Raw genomic sequence first — 27,177 nt, 5'->3', positions numbered from 1 at the left:
GTTATAAAAGCCATACAAATACATTTCTTTTTTTACAATGCTTAAAGTAATCATGAACAGCTTTACATCTCTAAAGAACATACTCATTTTGTACTTTAAAATGGCAGGTTTAATATAACTACTAAGTCTAAAGCATCTATTCTAAGTGCAGCTGTTAACAGAAGTATCCTAGATCAACATCCTAAAACCAATTTATTGTACATAGCAAGGTCCTTTGTGGGATTTTACTATACAACTTGGCATAGAAGCCAGGGAAAGTACCGAATGAGCATATATAGAGTGAGGTATTGCATTATTGAAGTTTGTGTTTTCAGGTACCTAAGTTGGCCTTTAAGATATAAATCAGAAAGCAACATCTTTGAAGAACAGCCCAATATCCTCCCTCACATAGCTGATTCAAATTCTGTAGCTTAGTTTGATCACCTGATAAAGACATCTAAAAACAGGAGTTTACTGATAATTTATGCCTTTTTGGCTAACTCACCTTTAAAATGACTGACAGACTACAGTGACTCAGGCTCCTTAAAATATCACTGTGACACTCCCTGGACAGGACAGATATAAATCTCCACAGATCTTCAACCAAAATTGGTCATAAGTTAATCTAGTAGAACCTAGTTTTTAGGTTTCACTACAGTTTGGCGAGGTAAGTCTAGCATTCAGCACTTGTTTAGCTGTTTCCCAATATTGCTGTATCATTCTATAGCCATATATGGGCCAAGTTTTTAGACCTTCCCTGTGTAATATTTGTCAGTGGATTGCTTATGTCCTGCTGCAAGGAGATAAGTTCTCATTGCTGTTATGAATATTTGCACATTACAGACCCTAAATAATTCATAGGTACAAGTGAGTTCTGAAGTCTTTGTATGAGAGCATGGTGTTCTTCACCAAGCCCAATCTGTGCTTTCGCTCTCACCATTCTGGTAAGGAACCAGCCTAGTAACCTGACAGCGTGGTGCTGCTCTGCTTTAGCCCCAGTTCTAGCTGCCTGTGTACATGAAAGCAAGCATCTGCTAATAGTGGACACTGCATTGGGCGAACAACTGTAACAATTGTTTTAGGAGTACAATGATAGAAGACCCATCTATAGAAAAATGTTGAGTGAAATCTACTTCTCAGTAGTTTTGGCAATATGTGTTATACAATACTTCAACAAATCCTACTTTATAGCCAGTATTTTCCACCGTGTTATATATATTATATTTTTCTTCCACAGACAATAGAACACAAGGTCTTTTTTCCTTCTTTGCTATTGCATAGTCTTAGGAAAAGTTAGAGCAAATAGGCATTTCAGGCTTCCAGTGAAGGAGAGCTGAACACAGCTCACATAATATCTATACCGTATGGCATTTTCTATCTGTTTCCTCCGTATTTGGCCACCCAGTCTGTTCTTCCATGTACTGGCTGAATTGTTGGTGGACGAGTTAAAATAGTCATGTTTTTTGCTGCAGAATTGAAAGTAGGACCTGGTAACTGAGCACGAGTAGCTTTGGTTTTCCAGGAATAATCTGAAAGGAACAAGAACTCAGAATTAGTTACAACTCAATGGGTATTTCATTCCTTTATAGACAGAAGAATGAGAACTTAAAGATGACTTGTGGTACGCAGGATTGCTAACACAGAAGGATGCTTTGGTCTCTGATATGCTGTCTATACTTGTTTTCAGATAAGGTTGATGTTTCCTATAGTTTGTGTATCTTATTAGTAATTCGTATCTACTGGATACTTGTTTTGCATCAATCCCTCAAGAAAACATTGAGACTGAAATTCAGTGGGAAAACTGATGTGTATGTGTACAACTCTGTATCTCCTATTACAATATGGCTACAGAATGGAAGCATTCTTTCTTCTATGTCAAGTATTTGAAAAAGCATATAATTATAACGTTGCTAAACTTCTTAAACCCCAAACAGTTTAGACTGAAGGACAGCTTCTGGAGACCCTCTTGTTCCTTTTGAGATTTTATGCCTTTATTCCCCTCCTGCTTAGCTCAGAACTCCTGTTGTACCTGGTGACAAGTCCTCTTCATCTCCATTTCCTGTTTCTCTATTGATTTCATAGGGTCCGTTCCAGGTCCTTGGGTTTTTTTTTTATCCCTTAGATTGGCATCCACCTGGTCTCAGGCACTGGGAATAGTGCACTGCTGTATTCCCAGCCTTCCTACTGAGATTTCCCCTTTCTACATTTCAGATAGTCACTGCTTCCTCAAGCTTCATGTAATTAAAGTAATTGCCCTGCTGCAGGGGCAGACTGCTCACGGTTTTCATGTTCATCACCAATCCTGCCATTTTCCCAAGCCTTTAAAGTCAGTCATCTGGGACCTCTCACATGTAAAGAAGAAATTATATTATGATTTGTATATATAAGAAATATATATACTCCTACTATACCTTGTCATTGTTTCCTTAGCATTTCTAAAGTATGTTCTGCCCCTTCCATTCCTACTTTCGTAGCTTAATCTTCTTTTATTAGGTATTACTGATTTTTTTTTTAATTTAACATGTTATGGATGAAATACTCTTTTTTTTTTTTTGGTGGCTACATATCATTCTGTTTCTTAGGGGAAACCACCTATTTTTGGTATTTTTCAATAGTGGGTTGAACCCATTCAGGAACAGGTGAGGATCAAGACATTTAAAAAGGAGGAATCTCAAGGAACTGAAACTGGGGGCCAGGTCTCCACCTCTTTGCAAACTAATACTGTTCTTTTTTATTGTAGGCTGGCATTCCCTATCTTTCATCAGCAAGTATGATTCCAGCCTACTCTGTCTTGGCAATGAAGGTCATTTTTCTCTGGTCTTGGCATTGCATTTTCCTCAGAGAAATTAATCTTTCATACTACATTAAATTATTTTAATTATGGCATTACAAAACTTAACAGAACAAATGGCGAGAGCAGAAACAATTGTGGGCGTTACTTATTTCAGTTTGGATAATACAAGGCAAAGGGTCACCAAAATGTTAATGTTTAAATACTGACAGATAGGAGATAAAACCTGCCATTTTCTTCATCCTTATCTCTCTTCCCATGCAATTCTGGAGAGTTTAGGCTAAATATGAGGGGTTTAAGCAATAGGATTCTTGCTCTTCTCCAGGACATGGAACAGTCTCTTAATTGACCTCCATCTGCCAGGCTTTCTGACTTTTACTACACATTTTCCATTTTTAATTACAGATTAACAGTGAATTTATTTCTCTTTGGATCACCATACATAATTCCTTTTCATTTTCACTATTCACAGCAGTCTAGCAATAGTTGCAGATTTTGTCCTCCTGTGAACTTCTTGATCCACACACTGTGACAAATCAAAACTCTCGCTGTTGTGTTGCAGCATTGAGTTGATAAGATAATGAAGCGCAGCTCCATCTTTCCCCGGTGGGCTTCTGATCAACTCAGACTCAAAATGTGCATACATCTAAGTGTATTTTATATGTGCGTGCTATCTCCTTCCTTCCCTTTCACCTCTAAAGTCACCTGCAAGTTCCTTAGGGGAATAGGTAGCTCAAAAGAGCAAGTCAGCAAAAAGACAACATTACTAAGCAGGACCATATCAGATTGGTCTGCCATAGGCCCTTTAGTTAAATTCATTATTAGTTTAGGGCCTTGCTATTTCCTCTGAAGTAACTAGAGAAGTGTGCTGTTGGGTTTGGACAATGGCTCTAAATCTTCATTCACAAACCCACTTCTCCTGCATCCTGAGGACTTCTGTTCATCTTCTCTGAATCAGAAACATACCAACAAAGCAGTGGCTCAGAATGTCATCCGTATTGCAGAGGATCCAAGGTAAAAGTTACATTCAGAACAGATTTCACATTGATTTTAACTGATGAATGGATCAGTCTTTTAATGTGTTCGTTAATGTAATGTACAGCTACACCATTACTGTATCGTAACTATTAAGAACTGGTCATCTGCATTCTCATTTGGCTTTTACCTTCTATAATGTAGCAACATTGAAAGTTTCACTTCACAGAGCACTCGTGGTATTTAATGGGTACAAGAGTATGTCATCTCAGTATCCACAGACTTACATAGCCAACACAGTGAGACGAAGACACAGTGAAAAACTGCCTTACATGACCACCACAGAAACCACAGGCCAACTAGGTAGGGCCAGTAAATAAGAGAGAAAAATAATTGTAATTTACTGCTTATGCCATATCTGTAACACTATTTGTGAATTTACTAAGTCACTTGATGAAGGTCTTTGCCATTTAAAATTGTTGAGGCCACTGTAAGCATGGATCAGCATTATTCAGTTGCATTAAGTGACATTAAACTGATTAAAGACCCACACAAGACAGCTACATGAAAGTCACTGTCAAGAATATTCCTCATAAACCACTCAAATGTAAGGCTTTTTTAAAAACTTGAATTTACCTATTTTACATGGTCAATAGTTGGTGACTGTATCAATTCCTACCAGCTACATAAATCGTGGATATTTATTTGTGTCCAGCCTACATGACCCTTTACTATAGACTTGTGGAGTTACATATTTTTACAATTCTGCTTAGCCCTTCAGCCCTAATGAACAGTAGTTTAGCAAATGGTCCAAACCTTCTAGAATTGCAAAAGGTTTGCACCTTTATTTTCTCTTTTACCTAACAAATAATAGTAACAATAGTTTCTCTAGCTAGCAGGACTGCCTCTAGACACCTACGTTCAACTCATTTATGTTAAAAACAATTTATACCCAATAGTTCCATTTACAAAACTTGAGGAAAACCTTACTAAGGGGCTAATAAATCTTTTAGGAAGCATGGGAAATGAACAGTTCTCTTTGTCTCAGATATATATGGTAAAAGGATGTTTCTTACCTGATACAGGTGCACCAAGAGGGGCTAGCTGTATCCGTTGTCCAGCTGATCCAACTTCTTTTTTATGAAAGGAAGGGATATATACTCCTGATGGGTTGTAAGCAGCACCACTTACAAAGCCAGGATTTCCTGTTGACATTACAGAGTTTTAGTATTTTCAGTTGCATTCAGAAAACCTTGTCTACCTTTTATAGTCACTTTAAAATATATTTGCAGTACCGCAAGAGTACTAAGTGTGAGTGTTCTTTAAAAACTCCCTAGTGCTTGTCTGTTGAAAAAAAGTATACATACATTCTTTGCTTTGTATATTAGTTGAACCCTTTACAGCATTTAACAGACTTGCTAAGTTGCAGATCTAGTACATCTGATCTGCAGTTCAGCAGGAATAAAGACAACAGAGCAGGATGAACATTTCATTAGTACTTTCATTAAACTTAGACCACAGAGAAATGTTTACACTGAGGTTTAGAGAAAGCCAGGATCTTACCTTTATGTACAGCTACTTGCTTTACTGGAAGCTGGTTTAAGTAATTCAGTATTTGAAAACTAGCGCTCAACAGTACTCTTGTGCTCAACGTGTTTGGCCTAAATCTATCTAAAATAATGGAACCAAACTTCTCTTGTGGGAAGCGGTACACCACTGGAAGCTGACTTTGTTGGTTCCACAGTTAAGGGCCTGCTATAAAAGTCAGACCCAATTACCCTCTTTCTTTAACCCCAGTTATAATTCTATTGTGCCTAGTTTTGGTCCAGATCTTTCTTTAAAACAGTGCTACCTTGGGAAGGTTGACATAACCATCCTCATTTGGGAGCTGAGAAACATTGTGTATATACACACAAAATTAGTAGTGAAATTATTGCTAATGGCAGAGGGATCTGTTAGAATACTTGGACTCCCTGGTCCAAGAAAATTTCTTACCTTCTCCATGTCTGTCATCACCTTGGACAGTGTTAAGACTGCGCTGGCACAATGTCCAGAGAGAAATGCTTTTCTCTAGTGTATTCAGTTCACAAATTTAATACTACTGTATTCAGTAGTATTAAATTTGTGAACTACCAGGCCACACACAGTAGTTTTAATTTGACCTTTGTCAAGTGTCAGCATTTTTATCATATTAATATTCAGCCTGGTTTCAATGGTAGTTGCAGTAAAATACACAATATCTGATTTGACGTTTTTTCTGTCTCCTAAATCTCTGGCTTCAGTGCAATCCCAAAATCTTCCTCTTCACACAAACAAGCCTAGTCATCTGTGATAATTTCAGAGCTCAGAGCAGTGGATCTATAAGCTGCAAAATTTGTTGTCTACAAACCAATAAGTTATCCACAGCTAATTACAGCTGTATTGGGTCATTGCACACCTCCCCGTTGAAGAGCACTAACAAAAAAGCATTCAGCTAACTCAGTTTTGCCAGTCTCCCTAAACTGTCACTTCTGTCAGTTCCTCAAATAGTTGGGTCTCCATGTGGCTTCCCTGTGTCCAGTTGATGCCAGTCTCCAGCACAGTGAAGAATAACACAAAAGGTCTGGTGAAAAATATAACTTTAATAAAGTATTTTAATATAATTTAACTTTCTTGTAGTCTTGAAGTTGTTCTTCCTTTTCAAGAATTTGCCTGAAAAACAAACCAACACAGTTTTAGTGGTTCGTTCATCTGCCGGTGCACATTACACACATCCTCTTATTCCCCCAGTTCCTAATTATTTCGCTGGGAGTGGTTCAGAGCTCTGACAGCTCAGTAGCACTCCTTAAAATTCTGAGGTCTGGAAATAAGAACATAACAGGCCTCAATTAATATAACCCCAAGAAGAATACTTCTGTCTGCTTCTTATCTACAGCTCAGCAAAGCTGCCTATCTGTCAAAAATTGCTCAGCCACTTTTTGGTTCTCCTTACCTCTCAATGTCCAATGTCCTTTATAAACCCTTCTGCAGGAAATAGAAGAGTGCAGCCAGGAGGAACAGTCTGGGAGAAACAGAGAGGTCTGGAGGGGTGATCTTTTGTTGGATGAGAACAAGGGAAGGAGGAAAAAGAAAAGTTCAATATAAAATAACAGAGTAAGTACAAATAAAAAAAAAATCCTATTGAAAGGCACAGTTCCTTACCTCTAACGATTGCTGTACAAAAGAAGGGGTTCTTGCTATAGAAGTCTTCATCCATCAGGCATCCAGGAGGTCTCGCAGCAAGTGTATATGCAAGCTGTCATGGCCATGATGTCAGCAAGTGTAAGCGTGGCCTAGGCCGTACCCCCTAGCTCAAACAACATATACCTGATCCTTCATAAAGGATAAAGTCATTGAATCGTTTGAGCTGGGTAGTGAGTTCAAAAAACCCTATGAATAGTTGCAATGGGACATATCCACAGCCAGGACGCACCAGAGGCGCCAGAAACTGGAGGAAAGGTGAAACATTCAAGCAGGTTTACAGTGCTTGCAGTGAACAGTGTGTTTAGACACAAACTATGCTGCCTGGAAACCTGAGTTTCCACCCTCCTACACTAAGGTAACTCCACCAAAATCTCTGCAATCACAGCACTGTAAAATCAGCGTAGCAGAGAATCAGAATGCAGTCAGTGGCACAAATCCCAAGTACTGTTATGAACAAGCAGTCCTTCAAGAGAGACGCATATGCTGGTTCTTTAGGATTACTTCTTCAGCATTATCCAGCAATAGTGCAGTGACATGCTGTGGATTATAATTAGGGTAATAAAATATTCTCTGCCTTTTAAAGCACAATAAGTGCCAAGTGTCCAGAAGTCGTCACAATGAAGAGAGCAAGTTTTGACAAAACAGATTACAACTGAAAATGAACTATATGATCATCTGGAATCTGCACTGTAAGTGAAATTTTTACAAGAAAATGTAAAACATAAATAGGAATTGTACAACGAACCAAGCTATAATTGCTATAAATTACCTTTTGGATCCTCTAGTTTTTCATTCAACCTTTCTTTGCATGATAGCTTTTCAATAGGTATAATTAAGTTCTCATCTGTAGACAAGGAAAATGAAAGGAAGAAGACGACAGAAAGAACTTCAGAAAAAGTGTATGGAGAATCTGGTTAGGTGATGTAAAAGAAATAAGGGAAACAAAGCAAGAAAGAATAAATATGCGACATTTTTGTAACTATAATGTCATAACTCCTATGTTTTCTCAGTTCCTCTAACAAGTTACTTTTCAAGGCCCTTTCTAATAATGGAATAAAAATGTGATTTATCAACAATGCAATAACGTTCCAGTCACACAAATACATAAATCACAAGTCTAAGCACTCAGGCATATCTGCAAAGTTGATTGATCATAATGTTGTAATTCTTCACAAAGAAAGCATTTGTAACTATTTGCTCTTATCTTATTTCACCTTAGGGCAATGTTGTGGATGAGGAATAAAAATAAGCACTTAAATAAACTAAACATAGTTATTTAAACTGTAAATAGCACAGTGTCAACTTTCAATTCTGTCAACATGAAAAAAGAAAACATGCATATTTTACATGTATTGCATTTCTGTGATCGGTGCTGCAGCTATCCTGGTTTCATGTGTATCTGTCTTAAATGTTGCTGCCTCCCCAGTATATGAAACATCACATGGAATTTAAGATGCTGATGGAAATAATACCAAGTATTTTCAAACATACAAAATAATCAGTTTTAGGTTTTATTTTCTTTAAACTTTTGGTAGATACTTGAAGTAAGCCCGTAAGACAAAAGCAGGATTTTTTACATTAGCATTCATCTTAATTTTATTTTCAGTGACATTTAATAGGTAGATATCTAGCTTATTGATGCATACTTTTGGAAACAACTCTGCCCTTTTGTGCCTAATTCCCTTGCAAGACTATTTTATGAATATATGAATTAATTCCAAGGCACTCAGGTACTATATTTCAGAAACTAAAAAGGTACATATAATGATTGCTTAAAAAAGCCTATTCTATTGCACTAAAATTCCAGTAGGCGCTGTTATTTTTCCACTTTGTAAAGTCTTTCACATAATTTCAGATGAACAGCTTACAGCTCACCTGACTTGCAGAGGGAAAATCAGCTTTGTTGACACTGCAGAATGGCTACTAAAGTTCTATTAAAAAGGGGTGCAGCACTTGCATGTAAACAAACCTTCGAAAGTTCTTTGTGTACAAGCATATAAGGCTAGGTGGTTTACTGGCATTAAAGTATTTAGGAGTGACTCATGCTAGCTGGACAATGGCTGCAAAGTTGTTAACAAGGTAACCTCCTATAACAGGGTGATGGGACTGAGTACTTAAAGTATAGGGCTTGGTGGTCGGAAGATAGATTTTAGTCTTGAGTCTGATGCTTTCCTCAGTGAAATCTTAGATAAGCTGTTTAACTAGTCTTAGTCTTCACTCTATAAATAAATGCTGATAATAGTGTTCCTCACAGAATGTAGTGCCAAAAGGCACCTCACTGCAAGTTCCTTGCTGAAAATTGGGGGAATGTTCATGGAGCATTTAGGACAAGGCTAGTCGATTGTTAAAAGACACGTTTAGAATATTAAGCAGTACTTTTATTACGTGACTGCACCTCCCACCATCTTGTTTTCATAAGCGAGACTGCTGTTTGATAGTGTTCCACGGCACACTGACCAGGCAGTAATAAGGTAAAACTATTTCTTAAATTAACACGGTGAAATAATGGTCTGAGAGGATTATGGACAAAATTTATCTGACAGAACTTTATAACAGGGGCTGGTCTACACTTCCTGTATGCTTTGAAAGCAAAACATATAGTATACATATGAAGAAGTTGTTATTTTAAGACTCTGTTGTTAAAACAATAAAAAAAATGTTAGCCTAGATCCTAAGCTTGACAACAGAAGTTAAACCAGATGGTCTTAACTAAATTAATTAAAGAAAATATGACGAGATATAATGTGACCGTTTTTAATTACACTTTTACCTGTAGTATTTCTGTTGAAAGTCACTCCTCCTCCAGTATGTGCCAGTGGTTTAGAAAACAACTGGTTGTTCCATGTTCCCTGTGATCCTTCTTTACTGACTGCTACTAAAGAGACACTCTTAGGGTTTACACCTTTGAAAGCAAATTATGGAAAATGTTATAAATATCAATTTTGAAACATAATTCAACCTATGACAAATGGACATTTCTAGAACAGGAAAACAACACTGAATTATTTGTGGTATAACATACACACCATTAATATAAAAGAACAATGTCCGTAGATTAGGTTAGATTTTTCAGCCAAACCATGAAAATTAGAGACACTGATTTAAGAACAATTCTCTTCATGCTTTCAAGAGAACTTTTAAAAGCCTTTTTAGTACAGTTACTTAGTTTCTATAAAACTGTAATATCATTATTGATATTTTTGACTCTCAAACAATTAACACAAATTAAAAATACCTATCAAAACCTAGGGTTTTCAAGGCTGAAAATAAACGACTTCTTCAAGGGATAAATTAAAAAGTAGGACAAAAGTTCTTGTTACTTCAGCATGTTATGAGCATTACAAGAGTTAATGGGATTACACAGCATGAAAGCAGCTCCCAGATCTAGTGGTAACAGAACTGAAGTAATATGAATAAATAACAAATATGCTCCTTGGAGCTATTATTCTCCTAAGTGCTGAAATTAATTAATTATTTTTTAGATCTATGCCTTTCTCATTGAAAACTCTACTAAAACCAGAGAGACATCAGAAGCACGCTTAAAAAAAGATAAGAAATAAGATGGACTTTCCATTTGTGTTACCTTTAGATAGGGAAGCTTCCCCCCCCCCCTTTTTTTTTTCTTTTTTTCTTTTGGACTTAAACTGTTGAGTCTCTCGGCATCCTATTTAACATTCAAGAAGTGATTTCATATTCAGAAGTCATTACTGGCCTAATGAAGTCCTGAGAAATTAGTGATACATTGTAACACATCAACTTGCCTGACAATCAGGAATTTCTCTGTGAGCCACCTAAATTCTCATATGTGAATTATAGTAAAGTCGTGATACCCTTACTGTAATAGTGCGAACTATCATGGTAATAAAGAAAAGCTACTGAGTCACCATGGAAGTAATTTGATTATAGAATATATTCAGAATACTAACTGAGGAAATGTTCCCTTTTCTTTCTCCTCCTTCCCATTCTTATTCTTAGAAAATACATCATTTCATATTATTTTCCTGATAAAATCACCCTTGGGAAGGGAAGTGAGCATGTGAATTCCTACCAGTGCAAGTGGCTGGCATTTCTAAACACTTCCTACCGAGAAAGGTAACGGTGCTTGTCAGAATTTTAAGTCCAAAAAAAACCCAAACCTCCTGACACTGCAAACCTGAGAACTATGCAGTATATTGGATACCTATTACTGAGGGTTTTATATGTTACTGGTCATAAATGGACATTCTATGGTGTACAAACAGCATGGAGCTACCTTCCATATTTACATAGCCAGGAACTTCTGCATCAATGGTGATGAGATATGTTCTGGGAAAGGCATTTAGTCCAAAACTTGAAAATTTAGCCTGGTTATGAAAAGCAAAATTATGAAGTGCGAAATGCAAAGTTTAAATGTACTGTACGCAGATTGTTCACAGCTTGTATTTTCCATATGTATTGACTTTTACCCTTACCAGGTAGATATCTTGATTGTCTTAGATAGTACTGTTTTGCTGATGTATTTGATCTTCCAGAGTCATTCGTCATCAGAACCTTATTTTCTCCTCCTGGCTGCATACAGCATGAAGCTTTTGGTTCTGGCACACTGAAAAATCAAAGTGTTCAAACAATGTGACCAACAACTCCATCTCAGAATACCAAAAGATGACCCTAGCCTGAAGAGCACAGTGCTCTTCTCTTATCCTACTTTCATCAGTAGAATTTATTCCCACAAAGTAACAGCCAAATCTCACACCTCATGAGTGTTTGACCTGTGACTTTGAAGTAAAAAGTGTATCCAACACTATGGAATAAAAGCAAATGTGGATAACTGTGGCAGAACTTAGTATCAAACTTAACCAACAAAGGAAATTAAGTTAGGATATCTGATTTTAGTAAAACACACAGTTTCTTAATAACACAACAAACACCTAAACCATACAGTGCCTGAAAACAAATTTGATTCTGTTTAGATATTACTGGCGCTATCAACACTGCACCCAAAGCTGGTCTGTGCATACAACTCTTTCAATTATTGCAGAATTTTGGCGACTTAAATTTTAGCAGATTTGTCTTAATCTGTAAAGCTACTGGACGTTTTACTAAAAAAAATATGTGACTTTATAATTATAGGACTTACCTAAAAAGACACTCCTTGTTTTTCTTTTCTTTTAACAGTGCAATGCTAGGCTTCTTTGAACATGACATTCCAAATTCAGTGTCATCCAAGTCATCCCAGCTATCCACAGCCTTTACTAAAGTCTGACCCCATCGTCTTCTGCAGCTTTTAGGACCTACTGCACCATTCTGAGGGCCACTAGCTGCTTGTTTCTATTTTAAATAGGGAAAAAAAAAAGCTTCAATTCAATTCTAAAATTTTACATTTTGTATCTAGTTCACTTCCTGACTACCACTTAAGAACTTTGAGGGAATTTTTCCCATTGTGTTATGCTTATTTTGGTCATAGTCTCAGACTAATTTTAAGCACAAAACAACAATAATGCCAGCAAGTATTTTGAGTGTAGCTCTTCTGGACCGTCATCCTTAAATTGCTCAAATCTACCTGAAGCAGTGAAGTTAACATTCTATTTGCAGACCCAGTTCAGTGCTCAGCCTCTACTACTGATATCTTGCTGAACTCATGCTCTCAACAGTGGTAGATGAACTGTCAGTAAGTAGAGCACAGTGGTGTAGAACATTCGCAGCAATCACACTTAGAATTCAGGAGTGCTAGTTGCTGTGGCCCCGAAATAAATACAGCAAATAAAAGAAGTTAGTTAGGCCTTTCCTTAACAATCCTTTCTAAACAAATTATTAGATTTTAAAACTTTCATCTGACTATTGTTTGCTTTCCAGTATTTTCTGTACACCTATTATTTTTTAACATATTTTATATTGTAGTTCAGTGAGTGTAAGTGGAAAGCAAAATGAAGATTACAAATCAAAGTTTAATATGCATCTTGCTAAAAATCTTACTTGTTAAATTCTTATAAGCTTAGGAATTGGATGAACTTTCTCAGGTATTTTCCTGCTTGAGGCAAGTAAAGTTCTCCCTTTCCACTTCTGTATTGTATGCTAACAATATTTTTGTGAATTGTGTCTCAAAGCTTAATAAATGATAGCTGTTGTAACTACATTACTGCATAAGCATGTCAGTAAAGGTTACTATAAATTAACATACATTGTTGTTACAAGCAATCTATTCTTCTGATTTGCTGTAAAATTTCAGCAAGTGCCCAGTTATATCCTTAATTAGTTCCTATCTATCTATCTGTATTTCCTAACAAAAAAAAAAAATTATAACAATTTTCAAGGGATAGCCTGGTTGAATATAGTAAGATCTTTTAATAAAACCACCTAAGAATTTATTGAAGACAACTTACTGGTGATGAGTTTTTATTGATAGTTGGAAAAAACAGTTGTGCCTGAGGCTGCTGCTGTTTTGGTACTTGCTGGTTAGCTGTATTCTGAGGCAACTGAATTTGCTGGAGAGGCTGGTGGTTAACCTTTGACAGGGGCTGTGGCTCTGTTTGGTCAGGTACATCAGGTGAAGACAGAGGTTCTGGCTTGGATATAGCTTCCAGTTTAGGTAAAGCTGGCTTTGGCTCTGTTGGCTGAATTGGTTTAATAGGAGTCTGCTTCTCCAGATACTGTGGAGGAGGTCCTAAAACTTGTCCAACTTGAAAGTAAGAGTACTTCAAAGCCTGGAGAAGAAGGTATAACACACTAAATTTATTTCAAAAAGTTGACTTTGGTAACCCCATCAAGGGTCTAAGCAGGTTTCTGAAGCATTTGAGCAAGCTCTACAGCACAGATGCAAGGTGGATGCATAATGAGATCATCTGTAAACAGTGTGTATAGATAACTGTCAGTTCTGTATTTAAACTCTTCCCATCATAGAAATGGATGCACTTGTACATGTTACAGCACTCATGTGCTTTCTTTCCCTCCTTTGCTTCTAGGTTTTGTGGAGTCTGTGTTTTGAGGTGCATTTTAAATTCAACACCATTCTATATTCATACAGTAACAAATTTCGATCTTAAAACAGGTAGTCTCCACTACCTTTACTACATGCTTTATTACATGTTTCCACAGCTAACTATGTTTTGGCAGCTTGATGAACAGCTTTTTTTTTTATTATTATTATTAAAAAAAAAAAAAAGCAACAAAACCCCAGAAGTGTGATGGTTGCCATTTAATACTAATGCATGGGGTTTACAATTAAAGGATGTTAACAAGCAAAATTTCTCTTAATTCTTCTTAATCACCAGCTTTCCCTGTTTTTGTTCTGCTTTGAAATATGTTTACTATGCTTGCTGTGCCTTCATAGTGTTTATTAGGAAACTACAATATCTGTCTTCAAGCAGACATTTATTTCATTTTCTCTGACCTTCTCATGTGCCCTGCTAGATGCGCATCATGGACAAACCTTACTAACACAGCTCCTCCTATGTCAAAACAACACACTCTGCTACTCCTTTTGGGTAGGATCCTACTCTTTGTTAGTTCTCAGAGATGTTTTGCCTCAGCCACACTTGAGAATTGCTGCCTTTGTGCAGATTTCTATGTATACACATTAAACTCTCGCTTTTGGCTGTGGATTACACAACTGCTGCAGCTGCTTCCTTGAGAACTTACTTGGGCAAAAGCTGGTTATTTGCTTTCATAAAGCACCATGCAGTATTTTGTGTAGAGATATATAGCACCGGACTACAGTTAGATCTCAGTGACTGTGACAATAGATATGCTTTATAAAGTGGAAAGAAATGGTTGCTCTACTTGGTACCATCTGCATAACCACTTCTGAATCACTTAAATTACATCCACCTAGGGTAACTTGCAATATGTCCTTTTTCTTTCCCAATTGTATTACTCTTTTATAGAATTGTATTAGGTATGAATACTAAAAGAAAAAAAAAAAAATCAGTAGAATGTAACCATTATTGGTACTTGAAATATTTTTTTAACGTTAACTTTGAGAAAAGCTGTGACCTTTGTTACCTATTGTTATGTTCTTCACAAAGTTCTTTCCTTATTACTTAGCACAGTTTACATGCCACCTCCATGTAAAAATAATCCTTAGCTCTTCTATACTGCATTCCATCTGCAGCTTCACAACAAAACAAAGCTTAATTTTCAATATCCCCCTTTGTACAGATTGGGGAGGAAAAAGAAGGTGGCAGAAGTGACTTATAGTTACAATTCAGGAAATCTGCAGCTCAGATTCTTCTCTATCCCGTACAGAGAAAGTTTTAGAATATGTCAGTACAGAAGACAACATTGCAGAAATAACTAAAGAGTTTATGATGTCTGCTGAGCCAGGTTTAGAACTTTCTCTCCTCACTACTTCATCTCATTCCCCCCAAAGTGTTTAAAATGAGATGTTTCTCTGGCCATTAGTATTATGACATTCAATTGCTTTCTGCATTTTCAATTTTTTTAACAATTCAAGAAAATTCAGTCTTATACTTAATCATTCAGGTGCTCAGACCTGACTTGCTGTAGGTCTCTTCTTTGGATTCCAGTTGAGCATATCACTCATAAGCTGTATTGCTTCACTGCTTGCATTTGGGATGAGAGCTTTTAGGCTTATAGGGACACATTGTGGGAAACGGAAATTCATGGCAGAAGCAAGGTGGTATCCTTCTGGCCACTCACTCTGTTTCAAAGAAAAGAAAAATGAACACCAAAGAACAACAAAGACTCTATATCTTTCAGGTATTAGATCAAATTTAATTTTATGCAGCTTGAGACACACTTGGTCTGCATAGCTCCCTCCTATATAGTGGAAAATAGGCATTCCTATTTTCCATTACAATTGTTACACCACCAGTGAATGCAGCGTTCTCAAGTTGTCCTGTAGGTAAAGGTGGAACCATCATTGTGGATACCATACTTGGACATATTGTATCTGAAGGAGAAGAGAGTGCAGCAGTACCAGGAACAGTACCGAACACCCCATCTACCACAGCCATGAGCTCGAACAGTTGACTTCAACGTACCTTCTTTTATGGGAATAGTAGAGGTGAGGCCCTTCCACACAGCCATGATGCAGCCTATACAATATACCACTGATTCCACTATTAAGACGGTCAATGATTAAATTACAACTAGACACTATTGCAACAGGAAAAAGCCATGACTACCCGATGAAAGCTGCTTTTTTTGTGTGTGTTTCACTTTCCAAAAGTAAACCCTGAAGTCCTTCGTTGCTTGATAATTACATTGTTTGGATACAGAACCATAGGATTATCAAAGACCTCAAGAGATCATCTAGTCCATGCCTTTGTCCCTTTGTGACAGGTGTTGTTTCAAAAAGCTTCCAGTTTCTCGCACTCCACAAGCCCTTTAAACAGTCTATTCCAGAGCTTAATTCTCCTCCTCCTCAAGATTAGAAAAATGTAGATTTCTCTCATGACAATAAAAGACCATTGCTCAGTGTGCTCTCATCCATGGATACCAAGAAGGACTATTTCTTTCTTCTGTCTAGAACAGCCTTTTTATATGTTAGAAAGTGTATTTCTTCTCCTTTCTTCCAGTCTTCCTTTGTAGAGGCTAAAGAAACCCAAACAATTTAATTCCCAGGTCTAGGCGTTTTATGTTTTTCTTCCTCTCTGCACTCCGATTTTTCTCTCTTGAAAAGCAAAACTTTAAACTGGATATAATGTAGCAAGTGGAACAGAAAGATTACTTCATACATCACTGGACAATACTCCTTTCTCTACACACTGGTATGGTATTTGTCTTTGTCGCAGCAAAACACTGTTGATGTACAATGCACTATATGGGTCCTACATCCTCTTCTACAGATGCGTTAGCTGGATAGTTATCCCTAGATATTTATGCGGATGATTTTCCTGCCTAAGTGCAGCACTCTACACACTACTGAAGAAAATTTTTTAAAGCTACATCTCTAATTTTATAAAGACACTCTGAATTCTAATCTTGTCTTCTAATATACTCAGTCCTTCCCAGCCTGCTATCTACCAACCTAAGTAGTAAAATCTATTCCATCAGAATACAAAAAACAATTTTAAAGTTTCATTAGATGCAGAATTGCTCAAGAGTCCTATTCAATCTTTAATTTTGAATGGGAACCAGTAAATTTACTCTCTGAACAAGGCTTTCAAAACAGGTATGCACTCAGCATGCAGTTTGTTTATATAAATATTCTGATGAGAATTTCATGAGGGATGGCACCTTACTGAAGATGACGTATGGTATTAGTGCTTCTTCTCTATCCGCAAAGCTTGTTACACTGCTACAGGAGTAAATTGGATTGATTTGATAGAATTTAGTCTTAAGATACCATGTTAGCTATTACTTACTGTTTTATGTACAACAGTTTTAGCTCTTTTAACACGGTCTGTGGTAATCAAAGAACTCAAATATAATTATAAACCAAGTCCGGTTAAAATAAGTCTCAAGACTTCAAGTGACTTCCTGTTTCATGTCAGAGAACTATTTGTTCATTTTAATTAATGGAGATAAACTCTTTCCTCCTCAGCTCCATCTCCATCCTTTATTGGAGTTGGTTTCATTCTGTCTGCCAGAGGTAGTGATAAAGGAGGGATTTAGAACGAAGCAGCAAGGGCTGTATGTGGAACTAGTGAAGTGCAGGGATACGGTGGAAACAGTACAAATGCAAAAATGAAAAATACATTCCAATTTATAAAACAAATTAATTTGGAATCAGAGTGCCATTGCCAACCTTCAACTAATGAAAATGCATTTCATTACTCTCTCCTTTTCAGATTGTCATCAGCTTTTTCATTAAAGTGGCATACTACAAATGTACCATCACTGCAAGTACTTGAATGGTGCAACTTACTGCTTTATTTATAAAATAAATAAAGCAACATTTTGTAAATGAAGCAACTTCATTTATAAAATAAAGCAAAATAGTTGCCTGTCACTATTTAAAAAAAACAAACTCACAGAAGTCATCAGTACGGTATTATGGACTTAAACATAGGAAGGCAAATTGGAATGATGATAGCTTCTGGGCATAAATTCCCATAATTCCTTATTGCAGGATAATAGAATAAATGAAAATGTACGTCTGAGAAAAATACTATTTGTAAAACTATCTGCAAAACCAGACTATTAAAATAACTGCTTATGCTTTTCAGAATGCAGAACAGTACTTCACTTTTAACAAAGGCATCATTTGTTGTGGTAATTCCTATCATAATATTTAAGTACTCTTCTTACACAGTTATCTCCCTGAAGAATGCCTTAGCATTGTCATAAGGAGATAAAATTCCCAAGTCTCTCAAGCAGATGACAGGGGCACAAAGGAACTAATTACCACTTCCCAATCCTATAGGGCTAGCTTTACAGTGTCTCTAACCCTTAGGGTCTTTAGAAGAGGCTACAGTTTTACTCTGAAACGCTCAGCTGGTAATGCTCCCTGCATTCCCAAGCTTGCTAGTCCGAAAACATCAGAGCGTAACCAGCCATGATTTGTTTCTGTTCAACTGCTTATAAGGTTAGAGAAAAACCACAGCAGTCAGCTCAGCACTGCTGTGCTACTACACACAGTGAAAATCTCTCTCTGATCTCCCTGCACTTCCAGAACTTATTTATGCTATACATTGAAAATGTTCCAGAAGCTAGTATGTTGCTCTTTCACAGATATTCTGACTATACATCAAAATGTTCTTCTAACTATCCTAGACTTGTGAGCTGCTTAAGACACTTAACATCTGTGTTTGAAAACTCAGGTCTTAAAATACCGCTCATATTACACATGATTTCTGATGCACAATTGTCGTATCACGTACTGCTTTACACATCATAGCAATTTTCACTTAGCCCTCTAGACTCAATTTTCACTTCCTCAACATATCATCTATAACTCTCCACCTCTGACCTTTTAATCTCTGCTCTGTCATGAGTTTGCACCTGTTTCTCAGTATGTTTTCTTCGATGTTTTCCCATGTTCCAAGCTAAGTTTAATCTATTTCTGTTTTAAGTCTTCTGTTCTTTATTTCTCTATTGATAACAGCTTATTTACTGGACAAGAACTACGCTATTTTATAACAATAGAACACTAACGAAATTGATGTTTTTCTCTCCCACCCTTAGATTTCCCAGATTTAGAAACTCTGTGTTCAGTCAGTTAGTTCACCAAGTTCTGTTTGTGCCTGTGAAGTACTGATATACACCTGCCATCTCTTACCTTCTTCTCAAAAAAATATTTGTATTATATGGTCTTTTTTCAGTTTATTCAAGATTTTGAAGGTAAGCTTATTCTTTTCTTGCATGTTCATGTATCCATTTGCTAAAACAACTTTTTAACTGAAGAAAATATAATTGCATACATTTTTATATGCACTATCCAAATCTTCTTTGTAATTTTAAGTAGTACTTAGCCTGGCCAGAAAATAATGGAGAATAATTGTTTCCTCTCTAAAATACTGCATATTTTTACTCCATTGCTGTTTACTGCTAATAATATTTTTGAGATCTGTGTTTGAGATCCAATGTTTCCTTTATGCTTTAAAAATAAGAAAAGCATAATTTGTCTTATTTATATCTTCTACAAGCTCCAAGTTCTGAGTGCCAGCCTAGGAGAATTACACTTTCGGGAAAGGAAAGCAAATCGGCTGTGGCAAAATGAAATCCTAGGAGACTCCTGATTTTCTTTCCAATATGCATAGCTTTAAATAACTAAATTAAACAATTTTATCTGGCTTTCATCAGATGAGAGCAAGGCTACACATAATGGTATGATATACAGCAGATGCTAATATACAACAAAAGGCTAGCATTACATGTCTTAATAGAAACTTAAAATAAACACCGTTGACAAAACCTTAAGTCTGCAAGAAACTTACTAAAACAATAATTTATATGTGCATTCTGAAATAGAGATAACATTCAATGTTTTATAATAATTTTACTTTTTTTAAAAATACAATTGTGTGAGTTTTTCCAAATCTTACCTTCTTTGGAGTCCCTAATACTTGGCAAATTTTGAAGATTTCATCTACTTCACTTGTGCCCGGGAAAAGAGGCCTTAGTGTGTATAATTCAGCCATTATGCTGCCAACTGCCCACATATCAATAGGTGAGCTATAAATAGATGATCTTAGCAAAACTTCAGGAGCACGGTACCTATGAGGATGGAAAGAAATAATAGATAAATTGAAAAGGTAAGAGAAAGGTAAGTAGTTAAGACAATGTATTAAGTTCTTAATATACTTACCACCTGGTAGAAACATAATCTGTATAAGGTGGCTGAGATCTTAGTTCTCGAGCCAAACCAAAATCTGCTATTTTCACAAGTTCTGGTCCAATACAGAGAAGATTTTCAGGCTTCATATCTCTATGAAAAAATCCTATAGAAGACCAGACAGAAAAGAACAGTGAATTATTTTGTCGTCACTTGTTAAATAGCAAACTCTATTAGAGTAATCCAAAATTGACTTTTGGATGTTTTGGAAGAATATAGTGTTTGTTTTTGTTTTTTTTTTTTTTTTTCCCCTCTTTTTTTTTTTTTTTGTGCAATTCAACATAAGAGAATGCCAACCCTCCCCCAACAAGCACACACATTTTCCTTTCAGTGATTAATACACCAAGGGTTCTTAAATTAAGGAATGTCATTAACACACTAAGGAAAATGAATTGGCTATTGCAGCAATATCAAATAACAAACCAATTTCAGAATGAAATGTTTTGCAAAAACTACAACTGCTTTGTCAGTTCTGGATAATGGAAAATTGAGCATCTGACACACTTACTTGATTTATAAAATTCCTTGAACGATTTTTAACTAGTATAATTTTTCATTGTGACAACAATTTGCAGACATAGACACGTAAGAGATAAAATTTCTACTCAGGAATGCTAATATTGGTAATGCAGGCACATGAGGTTTCTTTAATGCTTGCTATTGGCTTGAGCACCTATATACCTGGAAAGCAGATAAGTCACTAAGCAAATAAATTCTGTTGTTTAATTAGTACACACAATTTGTTATAATATAAATCAATTTTATTGAAACTCACTTGCTACAATAAAACATTTGATGTCTGCATGCAGACTGACAACCACTGTAAGAAATGGGCTGAAGTGATTACAGTGAAATGTACGTGTTCAAATTTATCATACCCGTCATTCCCAAACACTTATGGTCAAAACAAAATATTAATATTGTAACTTGGAAATGGCAGTTTTTCTTAAATTCTAATTTTCTCATTTATTTCATGTAGAAATGAGGAAGGAAAAGAAGATGCTAATAATCAGAGACCAGTACATGATCTTGATCAGAAAGACATAGAAATGGCAATTTCTGGGTATATGATAATATGATAATATTGAACAGAACTAATTATTTATTTGAATTCATCAACAGGCCTTGCCAGGCAGAGATCACTGGGAACATTGTTTCTTATTTTATTCTCAGCTAATATTTTATTGTCTTTGGAAAGTTTTAAGGAAACCAATGTGATGTGAAGGACAAGTATAAAATAAGAGTTGAGCAAGAGAGTAAATTACCACTTCTTTAAATGCAAAGGAGCAGTATTTCAGAATGCAGTTTGCAGACAGATACTAAACATAAGCACTAGAAGTTTTGTAAATGCTGTGAAACTTTTTGTTGTGTAGTGAGCACACAGCACCTCTTATTTAGACTGTGCTTGTAATTCCTAGTAAAGTCCCATCTCTTAAAATATTTAAATCCAGGTTGTATTTGATAAGGAGACTGTTTGAATTTCTTAGTGAACAAGTATTTTAATATTTTTTTAGATGTAGAGTATCATTAGTTATAGTATCTCAAAGCAGGAGAAACTACCATATGTAAAGTATCAATGCTCCTTAAATAGATCTTTTTGAGGAAGAGAAATGCATGGTATAGCACAGCATACAAGTTTCTTTACTTTGTTTATTCATCTGGTAAATAAGATGGAAAAAAGTACAAAAAATAACCAATGCTTTCAAAAACAAAGAGAAAAATCTCATTATAGGGAAACTGTGTAACTTCAGGTATGGTTTAAAAATGCACCATACTTGAAGCAGATAAGAGTAATTTTTATTAGAGATAATTAATAGCCTTTGCTAGATATCTTATTCATGTTACTACTTTGCATTATCTTATTTTCTAAAAAAGTACTACACGGCTAAACTCTAGTATGAAACCTACCGTGTTTATGGATAAAGGCTAGCCCTTGTAATATCTGATACATCATGTTTCTGATGACTGACTCAGGGAACAACTTGTTTCTGTGAAGAAACAGATTAACAACTTCACATAATTAAAAAAATAACGTATTTTCAGAACATGTGTGTTTCTTCATTTTGCACGACACATCGTGAACAGACAAAACCAGACCCATCAAGTCCTGCGCACAAAGTAAGACAGATGCAACTAGTTCTTATCTCAAAACTTGCTTGCTGCCAGGCCTTAATTTCACTCACTTTAAGTGCAGCAGAGAGGTTCATGATCCTATCTCTTCTGTAGAAGCTGGTTGGCCAGTAGCGTGCTTGAACATGGAATGCACAGTAATGTAGCAAGGAAGAGTCTGCACAGTGCAGCACTCTGGTAGGTGCGTTACCCAGTGGTACCCTTAAAGGAACTCTGATTGAGAGCAATGCTTCTCAGCTGCAGGGTAACATTGTGCCAATATCACTAGCAGCTATCTCAGGATTCGAACATAAGAGGACACATTAGCACATTAGGAGATAAAGGTGCATGACTATGTCTGAAGGAAACACACATTTAAGACAAAAGTATCCAGCAAAGAAAAACGTTACTGAAAAGGCAGGTCCTATTCCAAAGCCCACCTTGCAAGCCTTGCTATGCACTGTTTGTTCAAGATCGCAATATCACACAGTCAGTCCACATATAGGTCTTTTTTATGAGCATGCATGCATGTACATGCAGATGACCATCCCCACCTTAAGCCAAATCCATGAGCAAAAGCAGAATGAATAGTGTTTATCCAATCCTTCAAACATTAAAGTGAAGGCTAATAAAGGAAAAAAAAGAAGTATTTGGGATTTCTGTCATGGCTCTACACACCAAAGACATGCAAACTATCATGTTAACAACTGAAAGAAACTTATTTCCAAAAGCATTACAATATTTTATATTGTAATGCAGAGCAGTGCAGAATTATACCCTCGGATAACCAGGTGCAGCAACTCACATTCACAGCAGTGGGGCTGCAAGAAGATCCAAACCCAGAAATTCCAGTGTGTTCTTCAAGATAGCATAAGAATCACTAAATAAAGCACGATAGCACCCTGTTTGTTCTGTGAAAAAGACATACCTGTCCTTCATTAACTGATAGAGGTTTTCCTTCATGTATTCAAATACAAAGTAAAGGTGGTCATTTTCTCGTATGACTTCTTTCAATTTTATTACATTGGCATGATTTAGCTTCTTCAGAGACTGTAATAGAGTGAAATACAGCTTCAGAGAACTCAGTGACTTTGATTACTTATCTACTGAATTTAACATGTTAACTAAATTTAACATGTAAAAATTTTTAGCACAGAATTTACAAAACATGCCCATCTGACAGTCTGTATTTATCTTGCCATGTGTTTCAAAGAACAAAAAAATAGCATTTTAAATTAATTTCAAAATAAAAGCAGCAATGATATTAATAGTAGTTTAACATTTCTATTTTTAGAGATTACATGATGGCTGTGGTGAAGATTAACACAAAAACCTAATTCCCTACAGTGAAAGAGAGTTCTGAAACTGTAACAGCTCTTGCTCACAGAATTATATGAGAAAACCAAGTAACTTTTTTGTTTTGAAACTTTCCAGAACAAGGACTCTCTTATAGGTGTTCTTTTTGGAGATAGTGATTACATGTAATCTCCAGTAAATGAAACCTAAATTATGGAAACCCAACTCCTTTGTTAGGGAGTTTTGTATATACAGAAAATCAGATGTCCAAAACATGGGACAACTTGGAATTTAAGCCCAATATTTCAAGTGTTATTCTACCATTAGGCTAGCCAAAACTCCCAGTGCTTTCCACAAATGCCCTGAATACAAGATATAAGGACTAGATATACACCTAGAAATCTGCCAGTAAAATGAAAGACCAGGATGGTAAAACACAGAAACACACACACACACACACACACACAATCAATTTCTTTATCTTCTCTCAAAGACAAGAGGCTTGGCTACAAGACATGACCACTGTTTGATAATAGTGGTATATTCCACAAGGCAGCAGGAGCTTCAAGAGTGTCAGCAGTTCGCGCTTTCACGGAATCACCCCCATTTAAAGAGTTCACAGTTTGGCCATATGCTTGGTCATTGCAGGTGCCCTTTTCCTTCATGCAAACCTAACCAGACACTTATTTTTAAAAATGTTTTAGTTTTTAATGTTCATCACTTTACCTTGACTTCTCTCAAATTCATACATTCATCCCATGAATAGAACTTCCTTTTCATTCTGAAATACAAGTTCAAGTATTTTCAGTAAACGGTACAAAATGCTCTTGGAACAAAAACCTAAACATGCTATTTTTCAAGTGTAGCATAAGCTGTACTTTGAACTCAATTTAAAACATTCTAGAATACTCATCAGCAACATGATTAAAAACAAACTCAACTCTTAGAATTGCTAGAAATTTAAGTGTTTGATGATTGATAACTGCAAACATATTTTACAGGAGTAGGTAGTCAGAGAGACCATGATACTCCAAGGTATTTATGAATATATCAGGCACACAAAATCCCTTTGTATCATTTGAATTGTGCTCTTAATAACAAGGAAAGCAACAGTGACAGTGCACATTCATGGCTATTTCAAACTAGAAAAATCACCTCTTTGTGCCAAAGTTGCACATTCTAGGAAAACAAGAAAACTGGTTTTTAAATCTGAAAAGTATCACGACTGCTTAACATTATAATTAAGCATCTGACTTGCTCAGTCATTTTTACAATCCTGCTCCAAGGTATTAAATACCAAATAAAAATGGCTTCTTTTTTTCAAGCAATACTCACACATACATACAATAGTCTCTAAACTAACTGTTATATATAACAGTATAATACATTTATTTGTAAGTTTTGCATAGATATAAACATGGATATTTGGTGTTGCTCAGATCTTGGGAAGGGGTTGTGAATGTCATGTTACTTACTGTGTTTCTGTAAAGTTCTAGTGCCTAGAGCTAAGAAATTTAAACCCAAGATTTTCATTTAAAATAAACGTATCTTTGACCAAAACCATCCCCCCTCAAATCCCAAACTTGAAAGTCACACAAAAAAATTCCAAATCCTGAAATCATGAGAATGAAAAACATTTTCCACAAAATGTTGTTCCTTTTGCCTAAAAATTATTAAAATAATAAATTGCAGATTATTTTTTTAGCTACTATTAGTATTAATAACTTAGGTAACAGTACTAGCAGTATATGGAGAAACCTGAGATTCTCAGAAATTCTTAAAACAAATGTCAGTCAATTATATTATAATTATCTTTCTGCAGTAAATCCATCAATGGAGATAAACAATCTCAGCAACATACAATTTCTGGTATTTCAACTTATGCTTTACATCCTGCTTGCAATTCTGTAGGAATACAAGGGGAACTTCCCCACTCCCTAGTACAATTTTTGTTGTTTTATGATAATCTTTCTACATTAGGCAAGTATGACGTCACCAATGATTATGCACAACACAACTTTATTAGATCCAAGGAGACAATCTTTATTTACCTGACCAGATTGTTACCTGGTATTTACCATTGTACCAACAGCTGAAACTTAATGCAGTACCCATAGAGATTTGGGGGGTGGGTGGGTCAGAAGCTATTTAACATTTACCCAGTAAGATGGGTATTCTTACAATTCATATAAATAAAAAAAATCCTTAATTAATCAACTCCACATTAAGTTTTGCTTTTCCTTTGGTGTGAGCCTAACAACATTTTTAAAAGGAAGCATGTTCAAACTGAACAAAACCAGCATGCAATTTTAAAAGCCAAGATAAATCAGTAACTTATACTAACTGATGTATCTCACTATTGCAATCTGATCTGCAATCACCTTGTTAATCATCTTAATTAAAAGTTAATTTCCTTAGAAAAAAATGTCCCTTTTCTTTTTATTCTACACAGATGGCAGACAACAATAAAGTTAAAAGTGAAAATCTTTAAGCTTGTGCAAGTACCTTTACTGAATTTAGATGTTACATACCTTTTGATAGCCACAAGTTCTCCTGACTCGTTGCTCTTCCCCATCAACACACTGCCGTAGGTGCCATCACCTAGTTGTTTCATGATTGTGTAACGGTTCATGTTTTTTAAGACCCAGATAGCCAATAGCTTATGAAATTCTAAATGTCTTCTGTTTTATTAAGGGATTCTATGCTCTTTGATTTTCTTTGAGAAATCTACTTCCAGACTGTTTTACGTTGGTGAATGTCTTTTCATAACGGAGCAAGATATTCATTCACTAGTCTCCACCAAATTACACCGACTTTGAGATCCAGATATAAAGTTTAGGAGACAGAACAACATGGTCATTCTCACATAGATCCTTAAAAAAAAAGGGGGAGAAATATGTAATTTTACAGTATTTTAGGAAAGAGTCTCTCTACTGTTTGTATCTAACAATAACAACTCCCAGATCTGTACGTGTTCTTTAAATGGAACACTTCAATATAACTAGTTCCTTTTAATCCTTCAAACCACAGAAGGTGCCTAGTCTAGGATTAGGGTTAGAGTAAGCAGGGGCCAGAGAGTCAAGATTACCGTCATAAATCCCTAGAACCAGAGAAGCGTGTTTCAGGCTGGTGTCCTCTGATGGAACTCCTTATTCTTAATTTGAAGACAGCAGCAGGTTCCTAATCTGTAATGAAGGCAGGGCTGAAGTTTGGGAAAACAAACAGAGGAACCCAAGTTTTGCAAATGGTGCTATGGTAAACTTAGAGTCTGAATGCTATGTTTTGAATTGATAGCGCAAGCAGGCTTGCTATGTTTAAAGTTAAGTGAGGAAGGGAGGTGAAGAAGTGAGATAAATGCTGCATTCTTCACCAAGGTAAATTGAGCCGTAATAAATGTACTCTGGTATCTTGCTCTGAAGTTCACAGAATTCTTACTCTATAGCCACAGTTAGGATTAGGCATAGTACTGGCTGAAGAGTTAAGCTTATTGTTCAGTTTTACAAGGCCTGCAGAGAGAAGTATAGAGTTCACACGCATTGGTATGGCAGACTAGATCTGAATTATCATTTGGAAAAGAATTCACATTAAA

At 36.0% G+C, this 27,177-nt stretch overlaps 1 protein-coding gene across 1 annotated transcript; it reads right to left on the bottom strand.

The window, feature by feature from the left end:
* Nucleotides 1-1,294: 1,294 nt before the first annotated feature.
* Nucleotides 1,295-26,220, bottom strand: MAK (male germ cell associated kinase; the record flags this gene model as incomplete). The annotated part of the gene is made up of 14 exons (XM_082479532.1): nucleotides 1,295-1,508; nucleotides 4,822-4,950; nucleotides 7,737-7,811; nucleotides 9,738-9,869; nucleotides 11,419-11,549; nucleotides 12,084-12,274; nucleotides 13,327-13,647; nucleotides 15,435-15,602; nucleotides 19,894-20,065; nucleotides 20,157-20,289; nucleotides 22,092-22,171; nucleotides 23,221-23,342; nucleotides 24,315-24,369; nucleotides 26,120-26,220. The coding sequence occupies 14 exons, from the start codon at nucleotides 26,218-26,220 to the stop codon at nucleotides 1,354-1,356; spliced, it is 1,965 nt and encodes a 654-aa protein (XP_082335658.1). The 3' UTR covers nucleotides 1,295-1,353.
* Between the last annotated feature and the right edge of the window lie 957 nt (nucleotides 26,221-27,177).

This window comes from Vanellus vanellus (genome assembly GCF_965231255.1).
Source record: "Vanellus vanellus genome assembly, chromosome: 2".
NCBI lineage: Eukaryota > Metazoa > Chordata > Aves > Charadriiformes > Charadriidae > Vanellus > Vanellus vanellus.
The sequence above is the reverse complement of the archived record's forward strand: the minus strand, read 5'-3'. Positions and strand labels throughout refer to the sequence as shown.